General features: G+C 43.7%; 1 protein-coding gene across 1 annotated transcript in view; it reads right to left on the bottom strand.

Annotated features, from left to right (window-relative positions):
- Positions 1-24,540, bottom strand: part of UNC5C (unc-5 homolog C (C. elegans)) — an 85,491-nt gene that overhangs the window by 29,667 nt on the left and 31,284 nt on the right. Inside the window, exons 5-7 of the mRNA XM_010078390.1 lie at positions 14,620-14,800; positions 12,900-13,067; positions 11,180-11,344 (exon numbers count right to left, since the gene is read on the bottom strand). Of these exons, the coding sequence (XP_010076692.1) occupies positions 11,180-11,344; positions 12,900-13,067; positions 14,620-14,800 (514 nt within the window). The remainder of the gene's footprint in view (positions 1-11,179; positions 11,345-12,899; positions 13,068-14,619; positions 14,801-24,540) is intronic.

Here is a 24,540-nt window from a genome sequence, read left to right as displayed (position 1 = left end):
GGTGGCGGTGGGAAAGGGAGGGCTCGCAGCCACGTGCTGGTGGTGGTGGCTGGGCAGGAGGTAGGGTTATGGCCATGCTCCCAGCACAGGAACACAGGTATTGCTTTAGAAAGTTGGCTTTCACACTGCTCCCTCTGACTATGCCTTCAAACAATGAGAAAGGACATATTCATGAGATAATGATGCAAGCCTGCTGGGATTAGTAACTGAAGTAATGAAGAATGACTTCTCTCTTCAAAGTAACTGCAGTGAAAAAAGGTCTTTTTCTTGTGGGTTTTTTTTCTTTTTTCCCCTCCTTGTATCAACGGCGCTGCTCGGCAAGTACCTGAGGGACTTTTACCAGGATCACCAAAATTTTTAACGAGGGTGAATTCAGAAAGGTGCTAGTGGGTTTGACTCTGGGAAGGCTGCTGAGGCTGCTGACTCACCCTTGGAGCAGCTGGTTTCACAGTGAGCAACTTGCTTTGAGAAAAGTAATTTAAGCTTTTTCCTACAGCTTGTTGGGAAATGTACATTTTCAAAGGGGCTTTTGATGTTTTGTTGTGTAACTTACTGCTGGATGAGTAAAATAGTAATAATCATACTTTACACTTGCATAGTCCCTTCTGTTTGAGGCTCTCAGAGGCTCACCAAAAGTGGGTATTTGTTTCCCTCATTTTACAAGTACCTCGCCGTATGTTGTACCTGGAGAATCAGTGGGAGGCTTGGGTTAGTGCACAGAAACTCCACCGCTGTAATTGCACGGTAAACGCTTTCATTAAAAAGCCTTTAATTAAGCTGATGTTTCTCTATGCATTCTACTTTATATTCCACTCTAGGCTTGTAAATATATTTTTTGTCCCTGTGGAAGTGCTTCTATTAAGTGTTAAAGGTGGGGTTTTTTCGACTAAAGTAATTACACTGGCACAAATCCTTTGTACAAATGCAGATGTATCATTATAAAGGTGCATTCTGTAGGCATTGCCTCTTCTCTTTCTATAAAGCATGCAAAGAGCAATTTAAGCACCTTTTATAATGATGTAACACACTGGGAAAAGTGGGGAAGGGTGAATATGTTAGATTGTACTGGAAAGATAAACCGGTCCAATGTCGGTCTATAGAAAACACTTTAGCAGGCTTTTTATCAATTTAGTTTAACTCAATTTCAGCATCAGTCACACTTGCACTGATTTGGGGAATTGTGCCCATTTAACTAAATACATTTGGAACCTCGTTTAACTAGTTTGGGGCAGTTAGCGAAGGCAGATGATCCCCAAACGCTGGAAGTCCAGCCCAAGCATTCTGGTCCCACATGCCTTGCTCTGACCTTCTGGAAACACGTTTGTGCCAGAGGCCACAGGAGACCCAACAGAGGGTCTCTGTGGCTGAATGGCCGACAGCATCATCTGCATCTGTGGGATCATCTGTCTTAGGGGGCTACCTTTGACAAATAGGCAGGACAACCCTTTTTACAGCATGCAATTTACATCTTGACATTTATTTGCACCATTTACAACAGCATTTACATCTGCTGCAATTTGCCTTGGGAGGAGTAGATGAACCTTCTGCCAAGATGGGGGAAAATGGAGCATTTGGGAACAGAGAATCTCCGACCTAGGAAAGACAACTGTGAAAAGATTATGGGACTGACTCCCTTGAGACTGAAATTGAAACACTGTCACCTAATAGCTACCAAAACTACTTTTTCAAAGCTGTCCTTTTTTTCCCAGCATATTCATGGGCATATATACACACACATGGTGCTCAGACTGGGAACTCAGTATCACGGCCACGGGCATCCTGAAATCCTGTGTTTGATTTTACCTAGAAAGCCCTGGGAATATACCGCCCTGGCCTAGGAACTGGCATATTTTAAAGACAACTCTTATCCCTGTGGTATAAAACACTAGGCCATGGCTTCGTGCAGAGGGAACTTTGTAACTGGCTCCCCTTTTTTGGTCCTTAATAGATTTTGCTAGCTTTCTAGTCATGTGGAATTTGTATTAATGGATATCAATTTTAGAGTGAATTGATCAGATTATGAAAATATTCTACTCTGTTGCCTGCAGTAAATGAAATATTCACATAAGAAAGGAACAAAAAATCCCAGTTTTCCACTTGTATTTTCCCCAGCTACCTGCGTTACTCCTTTCTCTCTTCCCTGCAGGTAACTAAGACAGATGGTGGAGTAGCTGAAGGTGATCTTTCTGGGGACTTATTTACTAGGGCTTATCCAGTTTGAATCATATTTACAAAAAAATTTACAATTATCCTGCAAAGAGATTGCTTTATACCATTAGCTGCTGAGGTCACAGTTAATGATGATTATTTTGAGACTATATCAAGGTCAGCGAGAGCTGGAGACATGCACTTCTACTCAGTAAAGTGAAGACTGCATAAAGCATGCCAAACTGCTTGTTTCCTTAACATGTCATATTTTGATCCGGCACCACTTGCTCCTAATCTACAAATGCTCTTTACCCTCTGCGTAGCAGTTGCAAAAAGAGGTAAGGTCACGTAATTATGTGGCCCTTTTGAAAGCCTAGCCACATGACATGTCTTAATAACATCCCGTTGCCATGAACCCAACAGGCCGAGCATAATATATATTAACAGCACTTTTCTCCCTTTTGGCTCCAAAGTCAATGCCCTTCAATTGCCTCTAAAAAAAAAAGAGGGTAGACATTCAACTGCTGCCTTTCTTTCTCCACTTTGATGGCTTTATCCAGTGTAGCAACAATGAAGTAGGAATAAGCTCTTGCTGGCAACAAGCTCTAAGCCACAGAGATATGATGGACAGGTGAAGAGAGACTAATTCTCGCATATAAATGCCTAAATTGTGACATGAGAGTTTACTGGAACAACTCTTTGTGATACAAACACACGTCAGATGAGTTCCACTATTTAATGACTCACAGCCATTAAGCCAGTCATTTTTCCCACACCATACTTAATTCCTGCGATGAGGTCTTTTTTCAGTACCTTCCTCTTTCCCCAGCTCCAGTGGCTCAGAATTTTATTTAAAAACCTTGGGTTTGGCTGAAGTTTTCTACAATTAGTCTCAGAAATTATCCTGAAAAGTTCAAGTCAAATGGGGTTAAGAACCCTAATTATTATTTTTTAATTTGGTTTGGTTTTGTTGATTTTTGAGTTCAACGTTTCTCAGCAGGTAAAGAACAGGTATATATCGCTGTTGCCGTATGCCAGGTTCTAGAAATTCAGCTTCTTGCCCCTTTCCTATAAAATGCCATTCTCAGTTCAAAGTCAGCCCGATTTCAGATTTTGCAACACTGCCTCAGAAGAGACATCCAGCAGTTCTGAATTCTGAATTACATGATAAAGAGACATTTCTGAGACAATGAAGGCACATGCCCTTGCAGTGCCGTGACCATAGCAGACCTAGTGTTACTCCTCCTGTTTCCACCTAATGCCTCCTTTTGCCTTACTTAGTTTACTTCTCAGCAATTCTACAGCCATCACCAGCTTCCTGACTTTCAGCATTTATTTTTAAAGCAAATTCCAGGTGATAAACATAGTGCGCAAAGGCTCAAAACTTTCAAAAGAGACTTTCAAGAGCTTTCAAAATATTAATTCAGATGCATTGCAATGCTATAGGTTTCCATACAGTCACTATGACGGACTAGGAGTCACATCATCTCATGTTAGGAGAAGGAATTTAGGAGACTTAATTTAACATCTCGGAGTTTTTAATTGCTCTGGGAAGGTCCCACTGTCCAGAGACTGTGACTCCACAGATTTCCAGTATTTCCTTTTCTACAAGGGGGCACAGTTAACGGTCGAAGTGCAACTTCAGAGTTGCATTCTGACCGTTTAGTGTTACGGCTTCAGGTACATTTAACACATTGCTAATGAAGATTTACCATGGGAGATATATTAACAATAATCTTTGAATTGTAATTGCTGTTAATTGTTTCTCTTCCCTGCTATTTCTCAGGAACTCTATCACACAAACAAGAAGATGTGGTATCTTATACCTTGTTTACAGTGGTTAAAAATAAAATTAAAAAAAAACCCCAAAAACCCAAATATGTCCCTGGAGCTGCAAAAAACTCTCAGACAGAACATGCCCAACTTCTTCCTCCATTTGCTATTCTAAAGAAAGACCTTCATGTCTGCAGTAATGATGCTGAAGGTCAGATATGATATCAGGCATTCCAGAGATAATGCACAGTAATTTATTTTCCCTCTAAAGGACTAATTACTGGCATGTTCAGGGTGGGCTAATAAACAGGGAGCTTGAGGTTTTGTGACTGATTATTTACTTGGTTGTATCTCAGATCTTTCCTGAGCAGATAGGTTAAATGGGGAGTCTCTCTTGTTCTGTCCTTGAACAGGAGTATATGATATTCTATAATTAAGATTGCAAGTATGTTTTCATTTCAAATTAGATTCCTGACATTTTGTTAACATTGTTAGAAAGGTCTTGCCTTAGTTTAAACATGCATGTCATCTATATGGGGGCGGGGGAAGATGGAAGAGCAGGATAACTTGTTGCTAGAATTTGATGTGGATTAGAACAGGCAATGTTGACATTATGCAATCTTTTGCAGTTAAGGACTTTGACCTTTTGGCTAAATCTTATGTCAGCCTTCAGTATCTTAGAAGCACATGACCTTAACATTGGGTTTGCTATGCATGTTTGACAGTGAAAGCAAATGCATGTCTAGCATCACAATTTGCTAGACTGTGTATCTGCAAATTCCACGTTTGCAATGACTGAATGTTAAATAGACTTCCCGGGGTTTGCCTTCTTCTGCAGTTGTAGCGGGACAAGAACAAAACAGGTTCCAGGCAGAGCTGAAAGGGAGGTGTCACTGAAGAGGGGACACACGGCAAATGGCTAGATGAAGGCAGGGGCAGCTGGGAGAAGAAAATCTGTAATAAGGGATCGAAACTGTTAGCACTTCTGGAAAAAAAAGCTCATGGAAAGCATGAGTTATCTACAGGGATGCTCAGTGACACGGATGGAAATCTCTGGCAGGTTTGTAACCTCACAGGCAAGGTAATTTGCAATCCCTGATCAGCTCAGTGTTCATTTCCTAAATTACAGAAACTTCCTTCCCCACCATGAGTTTTCACTTAAGGAATACAGCAGTGCTGCAAATGTTTTTGTTAGTCCTTTATGTAGAACACAGATAGCAAGAGTGCCGAGTTTTACTCCTGCTTCTGTCACTGGCTCCCTGCTGAGCCTTGGGCTGCTCACGGAACATCACTCTGCCTGACACCCTGCCAGGAAAGTGAAAATCATGAAATATACCCACCATTATAAATGGTCAGGAAAATATAACCACTCATTATTGTCCCTGTATGGTTGGGTTTTTCCCACAATGAAGTTAATGTATCAGACTTCATTACAAGCTTGCTTTTTTCTTTCATCTGAGTAACTTTTTTTTTAATGTGCAAAGGACTAAGGGAAGAATAAAAGAAAAACTCAAGGGAATTAAGAAGAATGAAAATTATAGATGGACAAGGTTGGGGCTTTTCTCCTCTCTGCATGGCTATAATATTTTTGAATTAGTTGAGATTGTTCAAAACAAAACTCAAGGGAATTAAGAAGAATGAAAATTATAGATGGACAAGGTTGGGGCTTTTCTCCTCTCTGCACGGCTATATTTTTGAATTAGTTGAGATTTTTTCAAAACAGCATAGAGATCTTAGAGCACTTGTCTTTCATTAAAACCAATGTGGAGGTGGCTCTTTTGGAACTGACTGGGGTAAGACTGAGCTGTTTCAGTGTCCTAGGTTCTGTGTCTGGCTCTGCATTTCTGTTTTCTCTCAATGCTTTTATCTGCTTTGAGCAGCAGGTTTTCTAGGCAAGAGCTCTCCCTCGCACAGTGTGGATGCTTCTCAGCTGGGGATTTCTCATGTCACTGCAATAAAAATAAAGACGAGTCGTAACTCTGAGATGTGTGCATAAACTCCCTTGGCTGCTACACCATTACATAGTGGTTGGGTTAAAAACAGAATAACACATTTTACTCATATCAAATATTACAGTAAACTTCCTCTAGGAACAGATGAGATACCTTCTTCAAATGAATGAACTCCCCTGCAAGGGCTCAGCAAAGCAGGCCAGGTGGCTGTATCATTATGCTGACAGACTGAACGTATTAGAAGTTCCCTCTTGACCCACGTGCTCTTAATAAAAGGTTTTATTTCAGTCCTCTGTGCACACGGGCTTCTGTTGCAGTCTCCCTTGAGAGAGCTTTGCTTACCTCCTGGAGGCTGGAAAACATTCCCCTGCTCTTTATACACTAATTTGCTCAGGAGGACCAGAGGTCCTCAGCAAACTGCTCTGCCCTGTCACTCTTCCCTGAATGCCTGCTTTCAAAACGAGCCATAAAGGGAAATGAATGCTTATTCCATCAGAGGTTCTGGCATGTTACGTTAAACAAGCAGGGCATGCGCAGAATATATATGTTTTGGGAAGAAAGAGATGTTAACATCAGGTTAACCTTGCTTTCTACTCGAGATCTGTGTATAAACAGGCACGAGACTGGAAAAGGGCAGCAATTAACCATTTTGTGCACGAGCATGGCAAACTGCATCTTTTTCATTCGCTTAGGCACTAGCACTGTAAGAGGAAACCTTCCTACCGCCTTTCAGACGAGGATTTCAAAGCACTTGGCAAATATAGATTTGCCGTCATTGTTTCACATCAATTCAGTCTCAACTAGAAGGCAGCCTTTTCTTAACAAGGAATGGAATTACTAGTCTGATGATAACATCTTCACCACAGTATAGGTGCCTTTTTATCAAGTGGTGTATCCCACTATCTGAATTTCCAAGTAGTTAAGCTACATGCAGGCAGAGAACTGAAGTGACCTGAGAGTTGGTCCAGAGCATTGTCTGTAATGATGGGTGAAGGCATTTTGAATCTTTTCTTCCATTCTTTAAGTGATAGTAGCATGTCCCAGTTTTTTCATGCTCATTTATTTAAATCCAAAGCAACAAAGGAAAAGTCCACACTGGATCTGATGACACTTGGCCATGATTCACAAGTGGAAACTTCCTTTTGGCTCTATTCAATGACGGATTTGTATTCCATATTGTGAGACTGCATAAAGTAAACAGTTTTTACTACATGGAGCAACAGTACTAGCTATATTACTATATACGTTACCTATATATGTAACTGAGCATGACAGCTGCACGTCACAACTCATGTAATAAGCCTTCAACATACCCACGAAACACAGCTAACGCTCTTTGTAAGTTGCCCACCTCTTCCTGAACACCAGCAGCATTTTACACATCATGCAAAGCAGAATTTGGCTTGACAAGGACTTCTGGCAGCTGTTTGGTACCACACACATCATCTTGTTGTCATTCCAGACTGGGCCCAGCAAAACACTTCCCCTTATCATAGAATCACAGAATGGTTTGGGTTGGAAGGGACCTTAGAGATCATCGAGTTCCAACCCCCTGCCACAGGCAGGGACACCTCCCACTAGCCCAGGTTGCCCAAAGCCTCATCCAGCCTGGCCTTGAACCCCTCCAAGGATGGGGCATCCACAGCTTCTCTGGGCAACCTGTTCCAGTGCCTCACCACCCTCACAGGAAAAAACTTCCTCCTAATATCTACTCTAAATCTACCCTCTTTCAGCTTATACACTGCTTTAAACATATTTGGGATCTAGTGAAGGGAACTGCTTGTGCTGAAGTTTGAGCCAGCAGTGGAGCGCTTTGCTTTCTTAGTCCCCACACAGAACGCCCACCAAAATCACTAGGCAGGATGAGTGGAGGGCTAATTGCAGTATTTCAGTTGGCAGCGATCCCCTGTGAGATGCAGTGCCTGCCTTTAAAAGTGTTCCTTGCACTGTAGTATTTACCATGCTACTCATACTTCAAATGGGAAATAACGCAACTGTGGAGGCAATAATGCAACTGGCGTGGGTGGGAACAAGGCAATTCTTTTTACACCTACAGCATAGTTTGTTCCAGAAGATCATATTAACGCTATTACCGGAATTACAAAATTGTTATAATGAGACCCGCTAGGCAATAATGTGTATTCGGAAACTTAAAATAGCAATGACCATCCTAAATTTTCACTACAGTTGCTTTTCTCCTTCAGGTCAGCCTGCTGACTCTCTGCAGGCTCTCCAGTTTAATGACTGTTGATCCTTTCATGTTAACAGAAAAATACTAACTACTGGATGAGGGAGTGTGTGTGTGTACTAGCAAGATCATTAGTCTGAATAAATGTGACAGCAGAGTTGCACGAGAAATGTCACAGTTAGCGGTAAGCAGAAACTACAGCTTTGGGTGTAAAATACTGTAATTATAAGGGATGGAGAAAGCTCCACAGTTTTTATCCCCACAGAAATCGATGGCAGTGCAGACTGCTGCTCTTTGCTGGAGCAGGGGCAGTCTGATGAAAGAAGCTTATTGATTTATCCAGCTGATGCTACTGTAGTGAATAATAGACTGGAGGAGAAAGGGCTTGTAAATTAGACTCATTCAATCCAACATTTTCCAGGATGTCTTTCATGTACAGCTATATAGACATATATATTTACAAATGAGTTGTTGTCAAAGCAACAGCCTAGTGACTCCTGGAAAGAGGGTCTGTCTCCTAATTCTTTGACCTCAACTACACCCATGATTCTAAAGTCAACCTTCAAGCTCTCACTAAAGACTGACACTAAGGAGGAAGCACCAGGGCACCTAGGAGCAGGATTTGGCTACGGTACAGGTTAAGCAGTTGGCCAACACATCTCCCAGAGGACTACAGCCACAGAGGGAAGGTGGCTGGGGCTCCCTCCATGCCATCTGTGCCATGCCAGACCCACTGGCATGAAGGCGTTGGAAAAGTCTGCTGTGGACCCACAGGTCCCCAAGCCAGGAGAAATGTCGGTTCCCAGCCAGTCCCCACCAGTCTCAAAAAAACCATGGAAAGAGTCACGGTGTTTCAGGAATGAGGGGAGTCCTGTGTTTCTTCCTAGTTCAGCAGGTAGGTTTGCTATGAATCTAGATCCACACTGGCAAAAACGTTAAGCGTTCAGATTGAGTTTGCATAAACTGAGAAGGAGAAATAAAGAAACAGAGGGAGAAGGAGAGAGAGAACGGCAGGCACGCTGCCACCAAGTATGGCAAATCCATCTTCTCAGCAGAGATGGAGTGGGGAGCAGGACTGGAAGTTTTACAGGTATATGAAACCCCATGAGTATAAAGACACCATTAAAACACTGTCATTAAATTCCAACACTGAATGATTATCGCGGCCCCTAGAGCCAAGCAGGTCAATATGTGACTGTATATTTTTCATTACCATTTTTTATATACATATATATGAAGCAGAATAGGATTCACAACAGCCTCACCCTCTTTCCCACTGAAGACCTCTGCTTTATACTCAGCATCCACTTTCACAAATAAAATGCAATATACCATCAACAGATAAATGAGATCCCTACAGGGCTTTTATTCTGCCGTACCATTACATCTATTTTTCCACGAGATTTCTGCTTAAATGGCTCTCTTTATGCATACACACAAAGATGACATACACCTGTCTAAATATAATCTGATAGCAAAGAGTTCTTCTGTATGGGGAAATGTATCTTTTCTTCCTAATTTACCATAATGACTTATTCACACTGCTGGAGCTAGGGGTACGTTAGCTTCCCCACTATAAAAGTCACCAAGGTGTTACACAGTAAGATGTGGCTTGATTTTGATTTTTTTTAATTTCTTTAGAAAAGAAAGAGGAGCTTTGAATCTTGTCTTTCTGTCTTACCCATAAAAACAAATGTTTTGAGGAATTACAGCTTTATGGGCTGCTGACATTGACGAATAGTTTTAAACGTGGTGAAAGTGTTCGCACAAGCCCCACTGAAGATGCCTTTTTTGTAAATCTGGGAAACCTCCGAGCAAATGGCCATGCTGTGCCATAGAGATTGCTGCCAGCACAGTAGCCACCTATATGGCACTTATTCAAGAAGCAGACCTATTTATCAGCAAGTAGTGTCACTCTTCTGTCATTGTGACTATTTCTGTCAAAAGTAACCTGCCTCAGAGAATAAAAATGCCTGACTCCTTTTTCATGAGAGACCTCAAAGCATTTTGTAATCTGGACACATAGATACTGGATAGTTACAGCCACAACATTTTTGGGCAACGGAGTGCCCTGCAGAGAGACAGGATGCAGGAACAGGAGAGAGGTATATGTGAAGATTCGGCTCAGGTGATTGTGCTAATGAAATGTGAAAGGAAGTTTCAATGCACCAGCAAACAGAGAAGGCCTCATTTCTGAGAAGGGATGGGGTGCAGAGAAGACTAACTGTTCATCAGCACATGTCAGAATCACACTTAAAAGCCTACTTTACTTGCCACAAAGGCAAGACCATGGTGTGAATAGGTGCAGGCAGAACAGACTTCAGTGTGAGAGGTGATTTTCACGAGACTGCAGCATGCTGATAACTATATATGAAGTTTGCATAGGCACTGCATAGATACAGGCTACCTCTTCCTACTTCAGGGCACTCCAAATTCAAAAAGGGGTATAACTATTATATGTAGATGCATCCACCATTCCTGACAGTAAGAAGCCACAAACTGACCTGCTTTGCCGAGTTTACTCTTGAAAATGCTGGCTTTGCTCTAAACCCTCTACTTCTCATTTGCATTGCTGTAAGAGTCACTGACAAGCTTCCCCAGACAGAAGTTTAGACTAGATACAAGGAAGAACTATTTTACGCTGAGGGTGGTGAGACACTGGCACAGGTTGCCCAGGGAGGTGGGAGATGCCCCGTCCCTGGAAACACTCAAGGTCAGGTTGGACAGGGCTCTGGGCAACCTGATCTAGTGGAAGGTGTCCCTGCTCCCTGCAGAGGGTTTGGACTAGATGACCTCTCTACAGTCCCTTGCAACTCAAACTATTCTATGATTCTATGATTCTGCAGTATTAGCGAGAAGGGCTGCTTGGTGGGGAGAGCAGGGAGAACAGGGCTCTGTTATGAGACTTTCTAATTCTTCACTGCTCAACTTCACAAACCTCAGACATCATCAAGGAAGAAGAGTGGGGTGTCCAGCCTGGTGAGAACTTGATTAACTCATTTCTCCATCCTACAAATTATTCTGTGACTTGAGGTTGTTGATGCTCATCTGCAGCTATCACAGGTTTTTCTGTGGCCACATATACCTCAGACCCCGGAGGCATCACAGCGGCACTTACCCTGCATGCAGAGCCCATCAGTGCAGTTCTTGGACTGCAGCACCAGGCCCTCGCAGTCCTTCCCCCCGTTCTTCGGCGCCGGGGCTGTGCACTCCCTCCGGCGCCAGTGGGTGCACTCCGTGCCGCAGGTGGACCACTTGCTCCAGGACGTCCACTTGCCATCCACTGAGACAAGGAAAGGACAGGACTTGTCAGGGGGTACATGAAAATGAGACTGAGCGAGGGCGATGCATGGCTTGGCACAAGCCAGCTGGCAACTACTAGCCATTCGCAGCAAGGCACAAGGATCATCAGTCTGCTCTTCTTAAGAAGAGTCATTCTGCTCTACTTGAAGTTCTGTTCCTGGGCTCTAAATGCACATTCACTCTCCCTCTCCTTTCTCTCTGCCCCAGCCCCATTTCTGCTGTTTTCTCCCCTTTCTGTAAACTTGTCAGTAGCTTATCTGTGCTCAAAGTGTACATGAAAGCAAATTGAGAATCTGTGAATTTTTTTTCCATTTTTTTGACACAGAGGTTAAAGTTAAACATGGCCAGAAATTCTTCCTTAGTGGGGAGATACATAATATTTAATATTTTCCATTCAAATAAATATCTAGAGGCACTGATCTATTTCACATGAGCAGAATCAAGAATGTGTTTAGTGCTTTTCGAAATCCCGCAAATTATTTTCAAAACCACTAAATTAAAAAACCGAGGAACAAATTATGAAATTGTTGCAGTGATGCAGCCTGAGCCAGGAGTCTGAGATGAAATTTCAGCTTTTAAATTTCACCCACCACTATGACCAGATTTGGATGCCCAAGCTTCACAAGCTGAAGGCGACCTTATTGCCATCGATTTGAGTGGGACTGCAGTTTTTTTTTCAGCAGGGCCTGTTGCAATAGGACAAGGGGTAATGGGGGGAGATTCAGACTAGATATAAGGAGGATATTTTTTACAATGAGAGTGGTGAATGCTCTCAGGGAAGAGGTTGCCCAGGGAGATGGTAGATGCCCCGTCACTGGAAACATTCAAGGTCAGGTTGGACGGGGCTGTGGGCAACCTGATCTAGTGGAAGGTGTCCCTGCTCCCTGCAGGGGGTCGGACTAGATGACTTCCATGGTCCCTTCCAACCCAAACTATTCTATGATTCTATGATAGCACTGGACAATAGGACAGTTGGCAGAACTTTGTCACCCAAAAGCCATCAACTACCTTGTGTGTCCTGAATCCATTTTGTATTTCTCAGAAGTTTAAATACCTTTTAAAAGTATGCATACATAGCTCTTTCCAGTATAAACATCTTTGTATTTGATGTCAGGTAAACACGTGCCTCAAATTTAACATCCACATCCCAGATGCTCCACTTGCTGTGACAGCTGGACTGAACAGACATTGCAGATATATTTACATCACAGTCGCTTTCTGTATTCAAACTGCAGTCTTTTTCCAGAGCTTTCAACCTTTCTCTCCTACAATTTGAAGCTCTGAATGTTCCCCAAATTCCCTGAATTACCAGGACTGAGACATCAGTGCAAGCTGTGTTCAAAAGTAGGGATGAATCCCTTGCTGCTTGATATAATGTGCTCAGTATTTTATCTACTTATGTAATACAATTTCATATCCATTCACTGAAATGTTGGATTTACTAATAAAGAGAAGGAGGCTTTTGTAACAGTCTTCTGAAATGACTGGTGACAGACAAACTATTTATCTAGGGCTATGTACTGTCCATACTGCACCTGGACACAGAGTGGTGCAAGCTATTTTCTGCACGTTCTGGCCCTCGCAGAAGGCACCACCGTTGAGTGGGGCAGGATTGGTGCAGGTCCTCGTCCGCTTCTGAAAGCCTCTCCCGCACCGGCTGTTACACACTGACCACTCCGTCCAGGTAGACCAGCCTCCGTTCACTGAAAAAGCAAGAGAGAAACAGTATGATGGTGTAAGCAAGGCATCCTGGCCAGCCCAGAGGTGCCTCCGGCTCTGTGTCACGCTGCCTCCAACAGCAGTCATCAGTGGGGGCTGGGAAGAGCATGAGAAGCAACAATTTTATTTGTGGGCTTAGGGAAGATATTTATCTTCAGGAAGATATTTATGCCGACTCTCTTTTTCACCCACCTCCGTTTCTGTAATAGATGGACGAAGAAGGAGCTGTGCTGCTCTATGTAGTAATGTCGTTGTCAGGGGATGGATAACATACTGACTGCTCAGATTCCCTAAATCCACATGTTTGTGATATCACACAACCCTTAAGGAGCTTTGGTAGCAAAACCCATAAAAACGGCTGCTCCCCTACATATGTATATATGCAGTATGCTGACACCCTTATGTTTCTGCATTCATCACAGTTACAAAACACAGTGCTCTTGCAAGGTCCATCCCTCAGTATCACAAACACTGCTAATCAACTCAATTCAGTTGCTTTTCTATAAGAACTGAACTAAAAGGCCCTCATTGTAACTTCAGGGAAGCAACTGCTTACAATTAAATCTAACTGCCACCCTGAATATGAAATGAATATTAGGGATAATCATAGGGATTTTATTCTACTTATCTATCCTACAATTAAGCTGATTGTAAGGAACACCAGGACAGTCAGCTGGCACATTGTCAGAGCAGGTTTTGTTCTGGAGGATACCCCATGCCTGGGACACATGAGGGCAGTAGCTTTTCAGGGGCAAAGGCTCGGACTGGTGGGGCAGAGCTGGAGTGAAACACAGCCTGGAAGAGACCTCAGGAGGATACCCCATCCAGCCAAAGCACAGCCAGCCTCAATATTTTATCAGGACTGTGGGTGCAGACACAGAATAATGTTACCCTGTGCTTCATATTCCCCTGACGTTTATTTTTAAGCTAGGTTGTGTGCTTACGAACTGCAGTCTCAAAGTGTTATTTTGTCCCTGACATCAGAGTATGTTTTGGTAGTAGACACCAAAAATAAGTTTTTTTTTAAAGAGATATAAGAAGATGGAAGAGTCTGCTGAGCTCTGACACTCTTATCAGTATCTGGAAGCAGAAACCTCCTTTCAGTTTTACTCTTATTTATGAAAAGTATCACTAAGAACATGAAATGCGTTGGTAGAAAACAATGTCTTGGACGCTCCTGCTGGAGGACATGCCCTAATGGCTCCTTGCTGCATCCAGCAAGCGTGTTATGGCAAGGGGAACAACCGCCTTCTCTTCAGTGAGGCAATCGGCTGTTGCAGGTGCCTGTTCCTCCTTTAATGCCATTGTCCATCACCAGTAAGGCAAGCCATCAGACCTGCACTTCGAGTGTTTTCGGTAATGAGCCCTGACTGCAGTCCCAGCATATGACTCCAAGTCAAGAGGCAGCAGCGGCAGTCCAGCCTGGTCACCGATCATGGTACAAGTTGCATACAGGCATTTTGCCTCCCCCTTCTGCCCCACCTCTCATTTTGAGCGCACATCCATCCACGTGCAGTGGGACGAGGCATTACTTACCATAGACAATCACAGTCGCCGTGGTGCTCTTCCTTTTGGCCACAATGTTTTTGGCGACGCAAGTGTAATTGGCCGTGTCAGAAAGCCGGGCTTGCTTGATGATCAGGTTGTGATCGATGGTGATGTAAAAATTTCGGTCCTCCACGGGATCAATCACCTCTTCGTTCTTCAGCCACTCCACCTTGGGGTTTCAAAGGGCCAGAGGAGGATTTTTTACAAAAATAAAATACTACAGCAAAAACGCCGAAGAACAACCTTCACACCTACCCTTTCCTTCAGGTCGCGTTCCCTCCCACCCATTCACACAACAGCTGTCTTGCCTTGAAAATACCAATGCATTTTCAACAGCTGCCAGCTACTGTACGGAGACAAATAGCCGATGTATGTTTTCAGAGTCTGAGGCACAGGATAAGGAAGGGGTGATACCATAGGATCGTACCTACAAACAGAAAATTCCCTTATAACACCAGAAACCCTAAAACAGCAGGTCTTGCCCATTCTTTTGTACATTTTGCCTAATTAGGCAGTTAATAATGCAGTAACCTTGGGTAACCTTGGATGTACCTACCCTGGGTCTAGCACAGAGGTCCCATACCAGAGTAGGTCACACGGACAAATTACACGGCAATATTTCTAAGTATACATGTGCTCACATGTACATGCATGTTATTGTTTTGCTGCAATCTGGATTAAACAGCATAAAGACAGTTACCAAGGAAACAGGGACTCACAAAGACTACATTAGTGCTCATTTTCCCCTTTTCTTTATGTAAACTATATTTTATTTTAATAAAGTGTAATTTCCTTGGTTACACAGAAAAATATTTTCATATGTGATTTTTAATCTAGACAATGTTCTCTTTATTGCCTTCCTAAAGAAATACCCTATTATATCCCAACTGACTGCTACGAGCCACCCTAATATAATTTGGCTGCCAATCTGGTAGCTTGTTTTCATTTGAACTGAGCGTGCTCTGAAGGATGGGACTGGGGCCCTGGGTGGATCAAAGCTGGGCCTTCATGTCACCGGATCACTTCAGCTTATGTCCAGGATTTAATTAAGGAAAGAAAAACATAAACACAATCAACCAGCCTGACCCGCGAGGTGCTAACTGCCAAGACCTGCTCTCACAAACCCCATTTTTCCAAAGACGTTTGAGGAACTGCCTGAGCATCAACATACCCCAAAACCAACAGAGAACCTGCTTCATGATTCAAGCTTCCCACCACTCGCTCCCCGTCTTTAGCCCTGTTTTAAGCAGCTCCAGCTCCCCTTATCCCAGTTTGGGTGGATGTGCATCAGGTCCACAACTCACAACTACTGATACTGTATAGCTTAAAATCAGCAGTGCAAAAAGGTCTGCAGAAATGGATATGGGCATCTGCAAGGAACAGGGAAGGAAGAAAAAAGACATAGAACTTTGGAGTCTTTGTTTCTGTCACCACAACAGTCGTGTTTTACAATGGAAGATACAAGCTCGTAGTCAATAACCCGCTTTTCCTTGCCAGGATTGCTAAGATTGTTCTTCCTCCCTTCTTGACTCCTCACAGGTATCAGGTATAATCAAGACAGGCAGATTCTTGTTCAGTCCATGGCAATACTTAGCTCCTTCCTCACCCGCAGGTCACGTTTGCATACATCCCAGACTGAAAGAACAAGCCGGGAGCTTCCCTCTGCACCAGTGGTAGGCTGCCACCTAACCCCTGCCTCTCACACAAACAAAATGTCCTTCTTGGCTTTTGATACCATTATTTATTTCTGGGATGGAGTTCAGACTTGTGCCAGGACTCTAAAAAGATGCTAGACATGCTGCCAGGGCTGTGTAAGCACCACCTTCAAACCACCTGTACTTTTCCTGCACGTTAAGGACATCAGGACACCAGTGAGGACAGGACCACAGTCTATGTGGTCTAAGGCTCAGTCCAAAATGTTTCTGGTATGCCCATCCAAGAACATACTCTAGCACCCCTCAGCACTACACACGGCTCCATGCTCAGCCTCGTGGTTCTCTTTTTCCAGTTCTCTGCAACACTTTCTCTCTCCACAAAAACACACACATTCAGTCTGGGTCTCAGCTGATTAGACACAATTAAAGCTAGGAGCATTAAATTCCCTGTCATCCCTGCAAAAACACCAAAGGTATGAAAACAGGAGTTGTCAATATCATAAAAAAAAAGATATTCTGTGTAATTCTGTATACTGCCTCTGGCTCTTCACCAGATCTCTTAGGAAAAAGGTACTTTTCACCTAATGGCTCACAGAATTTGCTAACAATAAAACGTTAAGTTTGCAGAACAAAAAAAAAAAATCTGTTTTGCCAGTATGTCGGTACTGTGTGTGCATGTCTAAACCCCATCTCTTTCACAAGATACCTTTTTAATACATATTTAATTCAGTCTTCTTCTGGCATCCAGGTTTTTATGATGTCATGAGTCTGTTTATGTTGCAAACTCTAGTCGTCAAATCTGAAGGGAGGAACCGAGGGACGATTTGAGGCAGGATTCTCCTTTCATACACATTTTAGTCATCAGTGGAGCAACACAAAAAAAGAGCCCACCTCTCCAGCAGTTGCGTTTTGTCTAAATACTGAGGATGTATAGTTACTAGCTATAGTCACAACAATTCTGGAACTGCTACCTAGCTTTATTTATTCAGTTAAATCAAGCACATCCCACCAACTGTTATTAATAAATGTATGGATGGCTGTGCATGTACATAGAAAAAACTTGGGCATCAGTCTTTCCTTACCATAACAGAAATCATTTAATTGGCAACAATACTGCCACGAAGGATGAGGGAAGTGTTCCCTTGTGAAGATGACAGCTATGAAAAACTACAACATGCAACTGGTTTTTTTTACATTCCAGCCCCATGGAACAAAGCAGGCACAAAATCCCCATTTCTTTTTTTTTTTTTTTTTTTTTGTAGTTTTCCACTCAAGAAGGTATTTTTGTTCTGTTTGCAAAGTGACCAGCAAGAGGAAGCCCGTCATGAATGAAATCCTGACTCGCAGTGACTGCGGATGCTGAGAAGGTGGAGCGCACCCAAAGTCAGCTACTTTTGGGTCAGAGCTCCTCAGTGCTCTGGATGCAATCTGCAGAGCAGCGAGGCACACAGCTCCTTCATCTACATCCAGTGCTGCTAAGCCTGCCACGAGCCTGAGCCGTCCCTGTGACCAGCCGAGGAAGCACACAATCCAAGGCGGCTGTAATTTAGAGCAACATACCTTGTAGCATCTCTTCTGTCATCCTGCTCCCCAATGAGAGACAGATGTGTTTTCTCTAATTACTCACTGTTTGGTATCGGGAGATGCATTAACATAATTGGCACATTTGTTCTAATTAACAGAGGGAACCTGCCACATGCCACCCAACATGAAAAGCAAGACCATCAACTAGAAGAGAAAACCCGCAATCAGTGCCCCGGCTGCACCTCAGAGCTGCAGCCAGAGCTGTGCTGCTGCAGGATGCTTTTTCCAGCAGCAGCCTGAAATCAGGCAGCACACCCAGAGACTAAGACTTGCAAAGCCGGGCCAGGCTTCTGCACAGACTAAATGAACGCAGAAGGGGAACATAAATCACACGAGCGATTACATACGCAGGAAAACCTATTACAGCAGCTAATTGCTGACACAAATTTAGCCGTGCCAAGTTACGAGCATTACTAGACGCTTAAATCTCTTGGCACACTTGCATATGCATGACTCTTTTAGAATCGGGTAGATCAACAGCACATCTGCTCCAAAAGAAACCCAAGCATGGAAAAAGGATACGGGCTCATCTAGATTCTGCCCTTCTGACCATCCAAGTCATTCCTTACACCTCTCATAATCTCAAGAAGAAAGTCAACAGGGTGCGAGTCCTGGATCCTGGTCCCTCATTGCCCCCACTGCACCAACCTGCCCTAGAGTCATCTTCAGAGAGGAGAGCACCTGCCGAAAACAGCAGGTCTTCTGCCTTCTAAACACAGGTAAAGCGCTCTGGTAGTCATGACTGCAATTCTCCAAAAGAAACAAGATGCAAACAGCTGGGAGCAGCAACAGACTTGCCTTGATAAAAGGCAATTTAGGATTCTGGGAGGTGAGACCACTGCACCCCTGCCTTCCCCATGCCTGGCCAGAACGGTAGGATCGCAAGAACACACATACACGTGCCAGTAAGAGCAAAACATTTGTGAAGCTCACTACTGTTTTGGACACAAGTACAAGATGGCCAAGTGAGACTCAGAAAACTTGAGCTGTTTTCATACAGGTTACTGAGCCAGCAGCAATTTCAGGTACTTTGAGACTCGAGTGCCTCTTTGAAGAATGCTATTTGATTTTTGGATTTGGTTTGAAATGTACACTTTCATCCCAGCAACTGCCTGCTGAAGAGGCTGCTGTCCTCCATGTACTGCTTGCTGGAAATAGATTTCATACCCGTTCAAGGTTAAAAACAAGAAAAAAAAAAAAAAAAGTGGTCTCCAAAGAGGCTGAAATTACAGCTATGAGAGACTGCAAAGCACACATTGAGAATGAGACAGCAAATGCAAACCATCCTGACATTTTGTTCAGTTGTTGCTACTGTGCTCCTGCTGCCAATAAGGGGAATTCGTTTTTTTTGGAGACACATCCTTAATTGCACATATATCCAGCTTTCTGCTTGAGCACTAAAACCTACACAGGGTGTACATTCCGCTGCTGGATGTCTCTGGCCCTATTATTCGCTTTATGCACTATGGGGAAGTGAAGCCTCACAGAAGAAACTTCAAAGGCTGAGGTGGACTGGTAGCAGCAGATGAAGAATTTTATTTCATAGAGCCTCAAACTCAAATGCAGATCACGGCATTATTAACAGAATACCACGGTGGCTGCCACGGAGCCACCAGGAGTTGCTGGGCTTCCCTCCCCACCTGGAAGAGGAGCCTGAGCTGGAGGTCCCATGGCTCATGTGTGTTGGTTGGTATTTTGGGCACCATGTGGGCACGTGGACTCCCCAGTCCCCGAAGCAATGGGAAGAGGTCTGTTTGGAAACAGCTTCAAATGAGCTACCAATGGGACGTCTGTGGTTCTTTGGATGGATGGGTAGGTGGATCTCATTCTTGACAGCACAGAGCTATATGCTCTTCTGGATCATTAAACTCAATAAAAGAAAAGGATGTTGGGAGGTGGCTGCAGTCCCTGAGGATGGCCCCTTTCTCAATCTCCCTGAAAGTTGCATAGTGCCTGTTGTCATCCAGATAATTCCTCCTACTGATTTTAAAAGGCAGACAGGATTTTGTCCAGGTTACACTTTTCAGTGAAAGAAACGCATCAGCTCTAGAAGCACCTGAAATTCCCAAGCAAAACCCATGAAAATGTGATCAAATGGGACTCTTGGGTGACAGCTGATATATGCTCTGCAGATTGCATTTTGGAAATACCTCTCTTAAAAGATGGGAACTAGTCGATGTCAAAGTAGGACCCGCTGGGCTAATCTTGTAGGCATATGTGAAAGACTGAACTGTAGGACATTTGTCCTGAAGAATGCTTGGAAACTGAACTATGCACAAAGAAGATCCACCACCGACGTTGCATGGTGAAGGCAGTCTGGTGTGGTGTGGTGACCGCCACCACATGCTGGGACACGCGCAGTGCACCACGAGGGGGAATGCAGCAAGCGCGTGTACCCCACCGGCACGTTTGCGAGGGAGACACACCGAATGTGCTGGACGTGTCGGATGTGCCACTGCCATGGAAACCCTTGGCCCAATGGACTTTCTCCGGATCGGCTATAAAAGCCCACAGGAAGGTGCACGAAGGGGATACATGTGAGCAGAGGTGTGACTGAACGTGTGTGTGCGAGTCTGTGTGCATCCACCACCAAGGCCTGTGAAGAATTGCAATGTCGCTGGAACGTGGGTGGTAACTGTCTCTTGCCTTTCTATCTCTACTTGCTCTTAATTTATATCTTTTATTTCACTCTTTGCTATCGCTTTGACGTTTTATTGTTGTTAATAAAATTGGTCTGGTTGTACCGCATCTGACCTCGTTTGGTCTTAATCTCACTCTTGGGATCGCATAGAAACCTCCCCAACTTTGGATCGGGACAGCACACAGAACAGTACCTCCAGCATGAGGAACTGTCTTCTCTAAGGGGAAAGTGGGGAGGTATGCTTGCCTACCTCACGCTGTGGAGAGGATAAGCTAGCAGGGTTCATGTCAATGCTCTTGTAGGAAACCTCCCATTGCAATATTTCATGGAGGAACAAGAAACCTGTCCATTCTCCTGTCCCACATCCTTGCCTGTGGTCAGATTCAATCATACAGAAACTTGATTCACTTAGGAGCATGCTCTGCCCTCACTTACAGTGGCATCAATGGAACTGCACCAGAAAGGAAAACTATAGGGGTAGACCCAATAGAAAATCAGAAAATTCAGGTCTCAAAAATCCTGCAAGAAGACCTGCACGTCTCAGCATGGGTTTCTGCACTGTGGAAATGAACTGGTAGGAAATTTGGTGTAAAAAGTATGTAAAAAAAGGAACAGAAATACATGGGACTGGACACTGACCATGATGGGGAGCTTCATCCTGTACTTTTGGAGGAGGACAAGCCTGCAATGCCAGACCTTACCCAACAGCTATCCAGGGCAAAAAGCAGTCCTTGTTCATTTTGAGTCATGCTCCTTCTGCACACAAACTCACCCCCCCACACACCCCCCTCCTCCCACTGACACCTGAATGCAGTTCTGCTGTTTGTCACAAGGCACTGCAAAGGACAGCGCCACTTCCCAGCTAATTAGTATTTGTGGCCAAAAACTCCTCTACTTGTCTCTCTTAGAGCTCACTTTCCTGCCGGGAATATAAAATGCTGCCTGGGTGACACATACCAGCATGGAAATGCATACACACGGACTCCCAATTATGGGATAACTGCTGCAAAGCAGAAGCTGCTCTCACGAAACAAAGCAAACAGTGGTCGGATTAATAATCAATTAGATGCAGCAGCCACCTGATGCTGCCTATTTGGAGAAGTCCCCAGTTTCCACGAGCTTTTGCCCGTGCAAGAGGAGATGAACAAAGTCTGTGTCACAGTCATCTTGACTCGGCAAAACACCCTCTTCTGCCTCTTGACTCAGGGATAATTTTCTCCTTGCTCTAGTTCCTAATTAAAGCCATGAATGTGGATAAATATCACGTCCAGTTTTAAACCCAACTGGGTCACCAAACTGTACATTACACACTGTTCTGCAATTAAACTACTCTGTGAAACACCTCAATTATAATTAAAGAAGCAATTATCCCCGGTTAAAGGCGCCACAAATCACACATTTCAATGCAGAAGTTCGCCTGGCAGCTTATGGCATATTAACCAATCTTACATCTCATTGATGTTTTGATCTATAACCTATCACAATGAAGTAATCTGATGTCACTCAGTGTCTCTAGCTGTATTTTTTCGATGTGCAATACAATGCTGGTGTCGTTCAAAGAACAAATTAAACAAGCTAAGGGGTTAATTGCTAGTAACTCTTGCACTACTGTTGCAGCATCTCAGAATGGGATCCTTCCTGCTTTCTCAGCTGAGGCTTGAAAAAATACACACACAGAAGAGAGTGGAATTGAAATGGATGTTTCTGTTGACACCAGGGAGCTGCAACTGCCCAATTTCCACTGAGCCCGGCAGCTCCTGCTGAGCCTGGGCTTATCTCACCACCTTATCTTATTTCTCCCCATTGAGGAAAAGCAGGAGGCAGGGAAGCATGGAGCTAGGGCAGGGTGACTTTTGTTTTTATGCTTATTCCCCCCTTTTTTTTATTTTCTCTAATTTCACAGCAGGAACATGTGAGCTTGCCCCTTCACCCCTCTGCTATGGGTGGAAACCTCAGTGTAACAGTGCTTGCGCTGGTCCTTCTGCAGCGTCCAACTGATGCTAGCTGGGGCTGGTGCCAGGGGTACATGGCCACAGAGAAGCTGATCTGGTTTTCCCAGAGACCAAGCAAACCCTCGGTTCCTTACTTTGTCCCAAGTGAACAAGCAAGCCGTACTTTGATTTGACCTCAGGCCATGAGGCTGGTGTATTTTAATACACCCTCTTCTACTTGGATCTTGGGATTTTTCTTCTTTTTTTTTAAGTGGCTGTGACCTAAGCCTAGTCTAATGCTCATCAAGTCCTAGTGGATCTGAGGGACTGGTAAATGCTGCCTTAAAAGCTCTGCCTGCCCATCTCCATCTCTGTCCTTCTTGCCCTCCGGAGCAGCTGTACGCTGCTCTGTGGCTCAGCTTTTCAATAATAGTAAGATCTGCTCTAGCATTGATCCTTAAGAGCTTGACACAGTTAATTGCAATTAAATGTGCTGGGAATTATCAGACTAAATTCCCCAGCTACTGAATGAGTGGACAGAATGTGTGCCTGAGCGTGGCTGCTCCCACCACTTTGAAATACCAGAAAAAAAAAAAAATTATGAAGGGGGGGAATAAAATCAAAGAGAAAAAGTAAGGGGGGCTCCAGAAGCCAGCATTACATTACACTGGATATGTATTTCGTACAGTTTCACAACGTAAGCTTTTCTTCCTCCTTTTTGGCGTTAAATCCAGTGATTACTTCAGAAGCCAGTAAGTGGAAGAAAAACCAAACCAAAACACTGTGCCCAGAGTGGGAAGAGTCTGAGGCACATGCTCACCAAAGCATTTGGCAATGCTGCCCACAGCTGCAACATATGCATTACCCTACTCTACCTGGAATCCCAGCAGTCTTTCAACAATGTGCAAAATAGCCTCAGCCTGCTGCCTGCCTTCTCCCAAGTCCTTTCTTGCTTAGTTACCTGTACCAGAAACTTACCTGAACAAATAAACAAAGTCTTAAACAACTAACTCATTCATCTCTAAATTAAGTAATCAGGTAATCCTTCAACCCACCAAGTTACCTTTCATCTTTCCATTTTTTTAAATTTGTTTTACCAGCTTCAGCAAGTGTCTGTAATAAAAGTGTCACATTAAGGTATTCATACTCATTAGTGTTCAGGTCTTTGTTCCTTTAATAGTGTTGGAAAGAATCTACAAAGAGGCTGTAATAGGCGGCTGTCCGATCTGAGTGTTTGATCTCCTTCTGACTTCAAAAGTCAGAATAGGAAAAAAAAAAAAAACCCAACATTGAGAATGGTTCTTTTGAATGTCAGATGGGGAGTATACAATTTCTGAGCCTGCCAAGTGTTAATTGGTGTCTGCCCCGACCATGGTACAAATAAGACTCAGAGTCAGTTACAGTACAGTCATGAATCTTGGCTATTGACAGAGCGAGCCAGGGTACTAGAAGGCAGGAAAAAACACAATTATTGTAAGAGCAGCCCACAGAGGAGCTTTTCAGAGATCACTTCCACACATCATGTTAAATCATGCTGTCTGGGTCCCAGCCACCCGACAGGGCATCACAGACCAGATCCCCCACAGAGGGAAGAATGGCTGCTGAAATTTAAGAGGTGATTGTAACACTGCATTCAAACTACCCATCACCATCTATCTCTGTTTCCAGCAAAGGTAATGAAGTTCCCCAGTACTACCCGGCACCTCCAGAACAACATACCCCATTGCAAAGACTCTGGTCATGGCACAACAGCAAATTGATTTGATGCAAAGAAGCATCAGAAAGGAAAATTTAAAAACACTGCTAAATTCCCAAGGAAAGCCAACTGATTAATATTACAGTTGTCAGCACGCTGGCTCAACAGACCCACATACTCTTTACAGCTTTGAGGACCTCAATGGGGAAAGAAAACAGGCTATGGAAAAAAAGAAAATGGGAAAAATCTTCCATGCTAATTATTTCTTCTGATGTTTGTGGACATGTTTCTGCAATTCCCATTAAATCTAAACTTGGGTTAGATGGGGAGGTAACACTTTAAGCTTCATCTCCTGAGAAATCAGCCATCAGTGCTGAGCAACAACCACTTTGCTATTTAGCC

Source organism: Pterocles gutturalis, unplaced genomic scaffold, assembly GCF_000699245.1.
Source record: "Pterocles gutturalis isolate BGI_N339 unplaced genomic scaffold, ASM69924v1 scaffold4056, whole genome shotgun sequence".
NCBI lineage: Eukaryota > Metazoa > Chordata > Aves > Pterocliformes > Pteroclidae > Pterocles > Pterocles gutturalis.
This window is presented reverse-complemented; position numbering and strand designations above follow the sequence as displayed.